Source organism: Nothoprocta perdicaria, unplaced genomic scaffold (assembly GCF_003342845.1).
Source record: "Nothoprocta perdicaria isolate Ctin4 unplaced genomic scaffold, notPer1 scaffold_11, whole genome shotgun sequence".
NCBI classification, from domain to species: Eukaryota; Metazoa; Chordata; class Aves; order Tinamiformes; family Tinamidae; genus Nothoprocta; species Nothoprocta perdicaria.
The window spans coordinates 7,944,881-7,957,639 of record NW_020454205.1 but is presented as its reverse complement, the minus strand read 5'-3'; the positions used below and the strand labels follow the sequence as shown (position 1 = coordinate 7,957,639).

Genomic DNA, 12,759 nt, shown 5'->3' with positions numbered 1-12,759 from the left:
GTCTCTTATCAAGTAAAATCTTTGGGTCAGTTAGTTACATGAAGCTCCTTCTGGATCCTGCTAGATCCTTGCTGTATGCTCTTTGGGTGAGGAGGGCTTGACTACACAAAGGCACAAAGCAGCTCCCCAGTGCTGCCCTTCCTATCCAAGGTCAGAGCTATAAGCTCACATGGTTAATGGCCTGTAGTGCCTTTGCTCAGTAAGCAGGTTTGAGTCTGCCTTAGGATGTTGGAAGAATTATTTATGAGTTTGTGGGTAATTTCACCTTCTTCTTCCATGCAGGTTGCAAATGTTAGCTGTGTCCTTGCCCTTGTAAGATGCACAATTGGGTGGTTTGAGGGAGCTTTGACAAATAAACTCCTTTTTGGCTATTGCATAGTTTGGAGCACTGCCAGGACCCTTCTTTGAGGGTGCTATTTACAGACAATTGACAATATCAACGTGGCTTTCTTCATTAGTGTACACCAAGGAGTGATATATCTGAGAGAACAGTCACCAGTGTGTATCCATCTAGTGTTTCCAAGTGATGCGACTTCGGTGGCTGTTGCTATTCAGAGCATAGTACTAAGTGGCAAAAATGCTTGTAAATTAAGACAAAGTTGGACAACTTTAGAAATTAACTGGTTTTAAACTCTCATATTAATCCAAAGATTATGACATTGGGCAAGTTAGCTTCAATATGACAACAATAAATTTTCCATCCCTGAGGATATGTATGAACAGCAATGTATCTGTACATTTCTTAAGTTAGAAAATTCTTTCTAGTAGATATTTTATTCACTGTAAATGTGTTTCCAAGTTTAAAAAAAAAAAAAAAAAAGTGCAAGAGAAAAAGCTTTCAGATGAGGAAGAAAGTAGAAAAGCTAACAATTGTTTATAGATGTGTGCCAAAGAAACTAAGGAAATTAAAGCTTTTCAAATGAGTCTGCATGTACATTCTAACAATGTATATACTTTTGCTTTGTAAGTTTTAAGTTTTTTTCTTCAGAGTATTCATGGATGATGTGCTCTGCCTCTTCTTGCCTGGTGTTTGGCATACAGGAGAGAACATGTTCACCACCATTTCCTTTCCTGCTGCTTGATGAGTTTTTTGCTTTTTTCCCTTTTTATTTGTTTTTCCTCTTCAATTTTTCCCTTCAATTGCAGTGATTTCTCTGAATCACCTAATTTGAATCTTATGCCACCCCAGATGAATGTGTTTGTAAAGCCTTGAGGACAATTTTCATGCCTTAGTCACTCAAACATCTTATGACACAGGAGATCATATTCCTGATTACTTTTTGTTGATGTTGAAGTGTGCTGTGAAAGTCGTCTTCCAGCCCAGAGCTGATAGTGATGCTCAGACTTGTTCAGCCAATCACATGGTTCTGATCATAGTACCCCTGAAGATCCCAGTTGTAGTTTATTTGGGTATCATCTGACTAAAAGATACGGCTTAAGTGTCTGGTTTTGCCCTTGTTTTCTTCAGACTCTGCTATTTGTTCTGAAATAATGTGGATCCACCAACTTATACTACATAAAGTCTTATGTCACTGCTGTGTAAGCTACAGACCACTCTTGATGCCCCGTCCTCTTCAACTGCCTTGGCTGTTCAGTTTCGTCGCCTATTGCTAATGCCAGTCACAGGGGTCACCAAGGAAGTGCAGGTATCCACACAGCAATGTTCCCATGCTGTCTCTTCTCTTCATCCACAGGAGAATGTCATATGCATTTCTCTGGGGTTGTTCTACAACTCCTGGAGGGAAGATGTTCTATCTTGCATGTTGACCACCTCAGGCTATTCCACACTCCCTGCCTAGGGCTTTCCTGTCTGGGAACCAGCCTTGCTAAGAGCAATATTTGGCTCACCACAATCATCAAATCTCTTTTTTTTCCAATTGGTAAAGGTGCTGGTGAAAGTACTAAAATGCTATTCCCTTTCCTGTTCTGTGCCTCCAGCATCCCCGTCAACTGGGATGTGGTCAGTGTGTCATCTACCGTCTTAGAAACATGTTACACCTTTGCTTGAACCTGAATGGGAATTCTCAGGGGGCTCAGTTCAGTCATCTTTGCAGCTATTTTCACATTCCTTCCGTGACATGAAGCCAACCCTCTCACGGCTAGAAGACCTCTCTACTCTTTGCAGGGATATCCTGTGATGGTTCAGGCTAGTGGAGAGATTGCTGCAGCAATTACTTTCTACACCAAAACAGAAAGGTTTTGGTCAATGCCCTATCTTAAGCTTATCTTAAGCTTATCTTAAGGTTAATGTCTTATCTTAAGCTTCCGCAAGATGATCATCATCTATTGCATCTGCAGTTACAAGTTATGGGTGGTAACTTTGTTCAACACCTTCCTAGAATCTCAAGAATAGTTTGCATCTCTCAAACCACAGAATGCCTAATTAATGCCTCCAGTTTGTGGATGTCTTGGATGTCACTGTTTGCTCTGTCTGTGGCTCTACAAATATTTTTTCCAGATTCTAGTAGGTGTCATGATGCTTCTTCATTCCAAAGAAATCTTGTTCTTCATTTCAGTGCCTGATTTGTGCAAGTTGCTGTCATGGGACTACTTTGTGATGCTTTCAGTCTCCTTAGCTTTTTGTGAATGTGAAGAAACAACTTTTCATTTCCATTTATTCTGCGTTGTTTCTTGTAGCAAATCAGTTTTGTGTGTTCCACTTAGCTTCAGTTTACCACATGATGGCACAGCTGCATTGCCCTGCAAAGCCACTTATTTGGGGGATCTGTGGAATAGGTACAGCTGTGATGTTTTCTTCCATTTTAAATCTTGTGCTCTGGATGCTTGTTGTGAGTTTCCTTTGTGTCTAGAATCTAGATTTGACCTCCTTTTGAATCGAGATTCATTCTTACCAGAAAGCTGGCGTTAGTATTATTATCTATTTACACCTAATGCTTCTTCTTCTGAGAAAGAAAGATTCAGGCCCTTGCAGTGGACATCCCTGCAAAAGTTGGTTTCTCTAGAAGAAATGGTAGATGATCCGAGCCTTCTGGTACTTCTTTTCTTAAGGCTTTGTGCTTCTAGAACGAATTATGATTTACACTTCCAATACCAGGAGCATCCTCTTGATGTTATTGTCATTGGCCAGGCTATTTTGGAAGGCTTCTTCATTATGCGAAGATGATGTTGCTCCTCTTCTGGCATGCAGTAACAATCCAAATGGATTATCAGCTGCCTACTGCTCCGGTCTGAAAAGAGGAAAGTAAAGCAGGAGAGCACTTCCAAACACACACCTTTGGTAGTAGCACAGACTGGTATTTCTGTTCCAGTCAACTGCTGTGCAGGTATCTGATGTTCTCTTTGCATTCAGAGCACAGTTCTTGAACCATCCATAGCTTGTCCAGTCTTTGGTATAGGGCATTGGTGCAGTCATATATTTGCACAATAGGATTCTGATCCTCTGCCACAATTCCATGGCAGGGCAACAGCTGAGAGTCACCATCTGTGAGAATGTACACGTGGACTCATTTAAAGAGAGCTTTCTTGCCAGGCATCGCTGTTCTTCATGAAGTGTAGTCCACATGTACATTCCTGTCCCATCTGCCTTTCCCTTCTCTCTAATTCTTTTTCAGATGCGATGCTGTTGAGACAGACTGAAATGGTGGTAGATGCACTCTCTTGTATATCACACACGAAGCAGAAAAAGAAGAGAAGCAAGAGTATACACTCTGCAGATACTGCAAGAGGAAAACCTTGCAGTATCACTTGGCAGGGCACAACTATGCTGTTAGAATGTACATGTAGACTACATATATCACACACTGGTTACTGGTAAGTATTGTCTTTTGACTTGATCAGGATGATAGGGTCGTTCCCAGGCTTCATGGTTGGATTATCTTTTTAAAGCTGTAGGCTGGTCTTGTTTCTTCCAGTTATTAATAGTTTACTCTGCAGCACTGCTTTAACTATTCTGGATAATTTGAGTTAATCTTAAAACTGCTTCGTGCAGTAATGCTTACTGTGTTTCAGTTTACCAGGAATTTTTAAACTTTTTCTTTTATTCTCCTCCAAAATTGCAGATTAAGTCGGTGCAGACCAAATTATGAACTGATGCTTTGTACTGTATAATTTAATTCCAAGTTTCTAGTTCATGCACATCATTTTCAACAACTCTTCTTCTGCTTCAGGCTTGGCCCTTTTCTAGAATTCTGGAGTATCTCCTTATTTAGTCATCAAAGGTTATCACTACATGGTCCTGAATACAATAAATGGTGGTGGGTGGTTTTTTTTGGTTTTTTTTTGTTTTTGTTTTTTTTAATTGGCAACTTATGGATAGACAACTATGAATTACTATCTGTCATGTTCAAGGTACAAAGACTTGAACACCCCACAGACATTATCTAGGAGCCCATTCTGCCAACAGGTTCTTGGTTCCTGGGTGCAGCAGAGCTGACTATCGCTGTCAGATGAAATGTGCCGCTTTCTGTTGGTGACTTCTCTTGGTGCTTATTAATGGTGGCAAAAGTAAGGGCTATTGTTTATTGCTTAAGGCTAACCAAGTTAGAATATAGTAACACACTCTTTCATAATAGCTACTGTTAGCCTTATCTGAGTTCTAATCTGAGATATGTTCCAGTGACAAAACATTCAAAAAGATTGTGATATTAATAGGTCATCTAAATAAATCTCTCATACTCTGGGCTCTCCTGGTCAGGCAGGAGAGAGGAGGAGCAGGAGGGAGTACATGTACATGACCATAAAGAGCTCTGAGAGCCTAAGTTGGAGGGAGGTGCAATGCAAAAGGGAAGAGAATTGATTTAAGGCATAGTTTCTGCTTTTAAAGACTCCCTTTACTTGGTATTGAGCCAGATAGGCCACTCTTACCTCTTAACATCTAAGTGCAGAGTAAATTACATTACTCCATCATGCCTTTTCTCTCCTTATCTTTTTTCCCTTCTTTTTGGGGCTGGGAAAAGAAAATCCAGACTGGTATAAGCAAGGGGTTTGGTTAGGTAGAGAAACTTCTAAAAGAGCAGTGGCATCAGAAAGCAAAGACCAGTGTCATGAGACAGTATTCTCTAAATGAGCTGAGCGTTTTCTGATGGTCTTTGTTTGAAAACAGGAAAGAGAATAGGTAGTTATGGGAGTTTGTTTAGAAAGGGATTCTGCTGGTTAGTGTGAGATGTGCTTTCCTATAACATGGTCTCCAAATAACTTTTGGAAGATGGACATGCTTTAAAGGAAGATAAGACAGTCTAGAAAAAAAATCATTGGCCTAGCAGTAGAGAAATAAAATTACTTAATCTCCTCATTTCTAAATATTTTTCATGTAACTGAAAGGATGATGTTATGAATACCAATGTGTGCAATAATAAAATAGAAGGAATTGTAAGTTTGTAATTGGTATCTATGTTTTCCAACTTTATTCTTGTTTACTACTATGTTTGATAACCATTTGCCTTTACACTGAAAAAACAATCATTCTAGTTTTGGCTTGAGTTGCAAATGAGGTATCTAGGCTGTGTAACACTAGAAAAAATGCACTTGGGAACTTGCTTCCTTATCTAATCTTGGAGAATACATTACACAGGCTGTCAGAAAGACAGATAAATCTTTGTTGCATGCTGTGTTCTTGGTATAGTTAATAGGTAATTGCTATCAAAATCTTATCATTTGTAAATCAATCTGTGTGAGTTATTGAAACATTTCTGGTTTGTGGTTCTACTGCCTTTTCTCTTCACCTTTTAGCAAACGTTTGTGTTGTGAAGGTGGATGGAACTCCTTATCTGTGCAAAGCTGATGAGGTTGGAGAAATCTGTGTGAATTCAGGTGCGACCGGCATGGCGTATTTTGGCCTCCTCGGAATCACTAAGAATGTCTTTGAGGTTGGTATTTCTGTATTTGCTTTCACTGATACAGCTTTAGTATTTCTTCTTGCCAATAAACTTTTACAAACTTAAGACTACTCAAGTGCAGCACTTTTATTAGCTTATGAGCAAACAGGTGAGAAACTTGAGGTAGTGGGATAGTCAGGAAAGTAAACAGCAAGGTGAGCAGATGAGAAGAAGTTGCTGGTGAACTTGCTGTTCGTATCCTGGTGCTCTGTGGTAGACTGCTCCAGAACTGCAGCAAATCTAACCTTCCCCAAATCTGACTAGTGCCACATTTGTCACAATTGAGGTGATTATACTTAGATACCTGAGGGCAGCATTAACAGGAGTAACAGCCTTTCTGATTAAGTGCTGCAGTAGTATAGAATATAATAGCATATTTAAAAAGTGGTATGGCATCTTGTTATGAAGGTTAAGTAAAAGAAGGATAGGATAGAAGTTTGGTGTAGGGTTGTGAATCGGTGTGTTCTTCATTATTCATAAAACCCTTGTTCCTGCTAGCCATGGAAGTACATGCTGACATCAATTGGGTAACTCTTCAAAGGAAGGCAGAGCTGCAGTGAAGCAGAGGCAGAGAAAGCATTTGAACTTTGCTTTTTTTATTACTATGAGTGTTTGAAAACATTTTCTGTGTGCTTTTAGGCAATTCCAGTGACAGCAGCCGGTGTGCCTGTTTCAGATCAACCTTTTACAAGAACAGGATTGCTAGGCTTTGTTGGTCCAGTAAGTATAAATGAGCCACATTGGCCCAAAACTTTGTCCTGACTCCCAATGTGAAGACCCAAGTGAACTGGCACTGTGAAGAAGTGTTAGGAGGCTTTGGGGAAACAGAATAGAAGGCTGCTAGGTAGCTTGCAGGTGAAATGATGCTAGAAGTGAAATAAGTAAGTATTCCTCGTCAAGCAATATTAGTAGATTGCTTTTCAATAACAATTAGTCCATGTCTTCTGACTTACACTCAGAGCCAGCTGCGAGGATACTGGCTCAAGTAGATGGTGTGCATGTCCTGCACTGAACAGCCTGTGTTAGGAGCTGTCCCCTTTGGGATCCCACATGCACTCGACCAAACTCAGGGTCACGGCTTCACATTGATCTCAAGAATATCATTGTGATTTAGTCAGGAACACATTGCCGGAGTTTGGGGGACTTCTTCCACCTGTTTATTCCTAATTCTGTCTCGTTCTCAGGACTACTTAGTGTTTGTGGTGGGAAAATTGGATGGCCTGATGACCGTGAGCGGCCGCAGGCACAATGCAGACGATGTGGTGGCCACTGCGTTGGCAGTAGAACCAATGAAGTTTGTCTACCGAGGAAGGTGGGTGTCTTGACATTTCACCACCATCAGTTCCTTTTTGTCCTTGTTTCATACACTGCACACATGCACCTGATCAAAGATGATCAGACTTGCAAATTCTGCATGTGAATTTTTGTATGTATATTTTACAGGAAAGGTGGCATAAGACAATATGCCATGTAAGAGAACTTTGCTGTCTGTGCTAACCCAGAAGGCAAAAATGAGCAACCTGATTTATACATACTACATTTTTGAATAATCTGAAGTTATTTTACTGTAGTGTAAACATAGATCTTTAAGCTTTTATTTCATTTTTTTTCAAAATGTTTCTCAAGACAGTCAAATGAATCTTGCTACAGAATATAAAGCATAAGTCCCTTTGCCTGCAAGTCCTTCTATTCAGAGTCCTTAGCAGGAAATCTCTGAAGCATATTCCAAAGAATGTGGGAGTGTTTTGAGACTTCTGGAAGACTTTCAAAGATACTGTTGTTTCACCACCCTTAATGCTCTTCTATTGAGGGTCATTCCGTTCAAGTGTTTTTTATTTCTTCTCCTGCACTAGCAGTGATGCAAGGAACTATTACTGACTTTAAAAGTCATGTTTTCCTCATTTTTGTATCACTTCTGCCATTCACTTAGCACAAATATTGTCATGTACCTGGTGGAGGCATTGTTAGTATTTTATCCCAGAAGTTGTAGGCTTAAGACATATTTAATACACTAAGGGGAGTATTTGCCAGTGCAACTATTGCAGGATAAAATATCCAGTAATATGGCACAGTTCTCTTACCTCCTTTCAGGATAGAGGGTGATAGGTAAGTGCATCAAATTTAGTGTGCATGATGGAGTTATATGGGAAAGATTTGCACAGTTCCTGCATGTACAGCACCTGCCTGTGTTAAACACATACATTAGTAACTACAAATTCACTTGACTTAAAAAGAAATAACAGTAACGAACCCACATTTGTCCTAAATTTGTCCATGGTTTTGTGATAATTTGGCATGAATAATGCTTGTGTCTGTTGAAACATAGTACCATTGAAGGCTTCGGTCATTTTCGCATTATAATAAGTCATGCTCTGTTCATCATATGTTGCATCCTATCATTCTTCTGTCCTTTGTGTTTTAGGATAGCAGTGTTTTCTGTGACCGTTTTGCATGATGATCGAATAGTGCTTGTGGCAGAGCAGCGCCCTGATGCGTCAGAGGAGGATAGTTTTCAGTGGATGAGCAGGGTGCTACAGGTAGTCAGATCTGTCCTTTCTCTCTTTGCAGGTGAATAAGGCTAATGTATGAAACAAGACTCTTAAAAGCTTTTTTTCTTCTTCTTCTATAAGACTAAACTCTCAGTATAACTGTAAACAGCTGTAATAAGCTGACTTCTGAAAATATTTCAGGGCTAAGAGTTAAAGTTTATAAAAAAGTAAGATTTTGTTTCAAAATGTTTGTGACTTTATATTGCTAAAATTCTTAAAGACGATAAGTGTGGAGGTGGGGGTGGTTTGGTTGGTTGTTTTAAAAAGAATTTCTGCTGCTGTCATACTGGCTGGGAGAATTAAGTGCCTGAAAACTTTTCAGGGAACGTTGTGCCTGGTATAAAAACTTACCCTAAAAACCCTTTTTTGTGGCGCCAACTTCCTCATTTTTGATCTCCAACAGTAAGCCCTGAAACTTATTTCCCTTGATTATGTCCTAGTGTTTCTTTGGCAGAGGGAGGAAGAAGTCTGGCAGCTGCATTTCAGACAGTGGAGGAGTTTTTTCCTCTGCCTGCCACTAACAAGAGCAGCTGCTTTGAGTAACTTTCCCCAGTAACATTTGAGGATTTCAGAATTAATCAATCTGTTCTAAGGAATGGACAAAGCAATTATGGCAGAAGAAGCAGATGAGGGAATTACCCAAGGGCGGATTAAGGAAAACACTGTAAAAGGAGATGCCTCTTAAGCAGAAGACAATTGTGTGCTAATGATTTTTATCTAATTTTGGTTTTGTAATCTTCGAGATTATACTTGGTTATAGAAAGGTTATAGAAAGACTGCCTTTCACAGTGGGAAAAAAAAAATCTATTCTTAGAAGCATCCTAGCTGAAATGGACACTAGGCTTCAGGCAACAAAATATTTTCCTCCCTATTTTTGTGGTTTTATGTTCTACTGCGCTTTTGTGATTGTGCCATACGTGCTAAATCTGCTGTGATATAGTTTTGGCTTATAAAAAAATCGCTCTGCACTTTTTGCCCACTTTTAAGAGACTTTCCTAATCCCTGATGTGCAGGTGGCATCCCCTTGGTAGAGTGCACAAGCAAAGTCCGGGGTCTGCTCCTGCTCCCATTGAAGTCATGGCACAACTTCTATGAGTTCAGTGAGTGCAGAATTGGACCCTTTATTTGCAAATTGTGGTGCAAGTAAAAATTTTAATGTTATTACCTGACTTGAATAAAGTTCTTGCATGAGCAACATCCCAGGTTATAATGTAGAATGTGTTTCTTTCCTTTCTGTCAAGGCAATTGATAGCATTCACCAAGTGGGCGTCTACTGTCTTGCCTTGGTGCCAGCCAACACTTTGCCAAAGGCTCCACTTGGAGGAATTCATATTTCAGAAACCAAGCAGCGGTTTTTAGAGGGTGCCCTGCACCCTTGCAATGTCTTAATGTGTCCGCATACTTGTGTAACTAACCTGCCCAAGCCTCGGCAGAAACAGCCAGGTGAGTGAACGCCAGCGTGTTGCTCAGTTCTGCGCACGGAGAGTGTGTGGAGAACGTGAACTAGAGGCACCACAGCAGCTCAGTGCTGCAGCTTTCAGCCTCCCACCATAGCAGAGCTAACAGGGTGGTCAGCACAGAGCTCAGCAAGGGCTCTAGGGCCTGCCTGGAGCTGTAGATAAATAGATGGATATTCGGCATGTACCACTTCCCTGCTTCTGTAGCTGTGTTGGTAACAGATCCTGTACTGGCCATCTTAAAAAGGCCAGTAATGTGTGGAAGTACAGACAGACCCAAATCAATAATTGACTATTTTAGTGTACTTTTTGTCTACTCTCTCTTGTTCCAACAGACGTTACTGACTTTTGGTTTTAGGGTGTTTTCTTTGGTTGGTTGGTTATTGTTTTCAGATCTAGATTGCATGTGTTGTTACAGTAACCTACAGTGTGGACTATCAATTAGTTTCTGTTCCTTAGATTTTATTTTTTTATCTCGCTGTGTGCCATTTTTATTTTTAAATACAGATGTTGGTCCTGCTTCAATGATAGTAGGAAACCTCGTTGCAGGAAAGAGAATTGCACAGGCCTCAGGGAGAGATGTTACCCAGTTGGAAGATAATGACCAAGCAAGAAAGGTAACGCTGACTTCTGGTGGTATTAAATAATTGAATGGGCCTGTTCAAGGCGAGACAAGGGCAGTTTGGGTATTCTGGTGAAACTGAGAATGATACGTTTTGAATGAGTGAATCTTGAGTGTGTGTTTTTGTTTGCTTGTTTTTCTTTCTATTTCAGTTCCTGTATTTAGCAGACGTCCTTCAGTGGCGAGCCCAGACAACTCCGGACCATCCTCTCTTCCTGTTGTTAAATTCCAAGGTGAGATGCAATTTAGGTCTTATTTTAAGATCAGTATATGATTGCTTAGATTCTAAGAAAGTAACAAATAAGAAACTTTCCCTGGAAATATGTCAGAATTTTATTGACAGCATGGGATTTCATTATTTTGAAGCGGACAAAAGTTATTACTAATTAGCAAGCAGTTTTCTCTCTGTGGAAATGTAGGTGTTGTTCTTGGCGTGCAAGGCTTTAGCTCACAGGCCTTTGCACGCTTCAGCAACAGCTTTCCTCATAAAACTGAGCCAGGGTACTGGAACCATTCCATACCACACTAGGTCTTGGATGAGACAGCTGAAAGCCTAGACTGAGGATTCCACTGTTTCATCTTAGTTTATCTTAGACTTACAACTCGATACTTGTAGGACATTTTCTGTGTGTACTACAGGAGGGTTGATTCAGTCTGTAAATGTTTGTTCCACTCTCTTGAGGTGGTGATTGCCGCAGTGCTTCTTGACCTTGCTTGTATTCTTGGAAATGGATATAGCCTTCAGGCTGAGGCATCACCTAGGGTGGATAGCAAAACGAGCTTTTCTGTCTTGGCATGAAAATAATTAAAGATTTTGTGCTATCTCTGCCTTTTTTTGTGTGTGTGTGCAAGTCCTTAAGGGAAAAAAAAATAGATACAGATATTTCCAGGTGAAGATTTTCTGAATTATGTATTTGTGGGAAATCCACTTCCTGCATGACAGGTAAATACACTGAAGCAGAAATCCCAGTGCATACAAACCAGAGCTCAGGTTGCCTCTTTGACCTTTTAAAAGCACATTTGTACCAAAGACAGCATCAGAATCCCTTCATACTTTTAAAACTGCTTGCAAAGGCATCTAGATATCTGGCTGACCTAGGTAGGGTAATTCCATAATCCTTACTTGCCTGGAAGATTTAGAAGTGTGCTTTAAGATAATCTACATCTGCGAGGGTTTATGGCTTAGTCATGCACTGTGTCATCCACCAGTCATCCAACCAGGAGAAATTTTAATGGGGCGGGGTGGAATAATTAATTGCCAAAACCTTTGAGCCTGTATATACCTGCCTTCCTCGCTGTCGTGGAAGCTATAGGCTGCTGTCAAGGGAACAACTCTTCCCCGCACTGTAAAACTTGTAATTGTTACCCTCATGAGAAGGGAATGAGAGATGGAGAAGCAGAAGTAATAAAGATCAGTAAGAAAGGTAACGTTGCCAGTGTAGCATAGACGGGTTGTCAAGTGCTTTACGAGTTTTCCGTAGCGTAGTACCATTCTCATAGTACCAAGTTCATTTAGAAACAGCTTCACTGACTGAAGCTTGAGCTTGTCTATACAAAAATCTCTAGTATTCTCAGCTCCTGGAAGGATCAGCATAGTTTCTGAAACGCGTGTAATTTGAATCTTTCAAATTGTTTGCCCCGTTGTTAAAAATAACCAACTTATATTGGACCAGCAGCAAATAGGTTTTCCATTTCTAAGTGATCACTGCAATGTTTTCCCAAGTTGCTTCTGTTCTGTGCAGGGCACTGTAGCTAGCACTGCCTCTTGCATACAGCTGCACAAGAGAGCAGAGAGAGTGGCCGTTGCACTGATGGAGAAAGGACGACTGAATGTTGGTGACCACGTAGCCCTGGTTTATCCTCCAGGTAAGGCAGTGCGGACAGCCAAAATCATCACGTTAGGCACCACAGGAAACAAAAGGTGAATCTTGCCAAAGTAGAGCATTCAAATGTCTATTTAATGTGGTACTATATGCCCAGAACTTACTATGATGAAAAGGAGGAGCTTTCTCTTTATCCTTGTTACTAAATTGTTTCTCCAGATGACAAACTAAAATCACCAAAACATATTTAATCTTGGCCCTTCCAGATGTCGGGACAGTTATTAAAAAAATAGTTTGATTTAAGGTACCTGAAAGATTTTGGGTTTTCAGCCTCAGAAAAGGAAATAAACCTGTGCCTGTACCCATGGAAAATGGGATTAGGAAGTGGTCAGTTTTAATCTTTATTTGAACTTCCTGAATGGTTATTGCTAGAAGTGAAATTTGAACCTCAGACTTTATATTACTGCTGTGAGC

At 40.3% G+C, this 12,759-nt stretch overlaps 1 protein-coding gene across 1 annotated transcript in view; it reads left to right on the top strand.

Annotated features, from left to right (window-relative positions):
- The window catches only part of DIP2A (disco interacting protein 2 homolog A), a 93,443-nt gene that overhangs the window by 67,123 nt on the left and 13,561 nt on the right, over positions 1-12,759 (top strand). The window contains exons 19-26 of the mRNA XM_026048539.1: positions 5,689-5,825; positions 6,474-6,554; positions 7,019-7,146; positions 8,257-8,371; positions 9,625-9,826; positions 10,348-10,457; positions 10,615-10,695; positions 12,205-12,328. Of these exons, the coding sequence (XP_025904324.1) occupies positions 5,689-5,825; positions 6,474-6,554; positions 7,019-7,146; positions 8,257-8,371; positions 9,625-9,826; positions 10,348-10,457; positions 10,615-10,695; positions 12,205-12,328 (978 nt within the window). The remainder of the gene's footprint in view (positions 1-5,688; positions 5,826-6,473; positions 6,555-7,018; positions 7,147-8,256; positions 8,372-9,624; positions 9,827-10,347; positions 10,458-10,614; positions 10,696-12,204; positions 12,329-12,759) is intronic.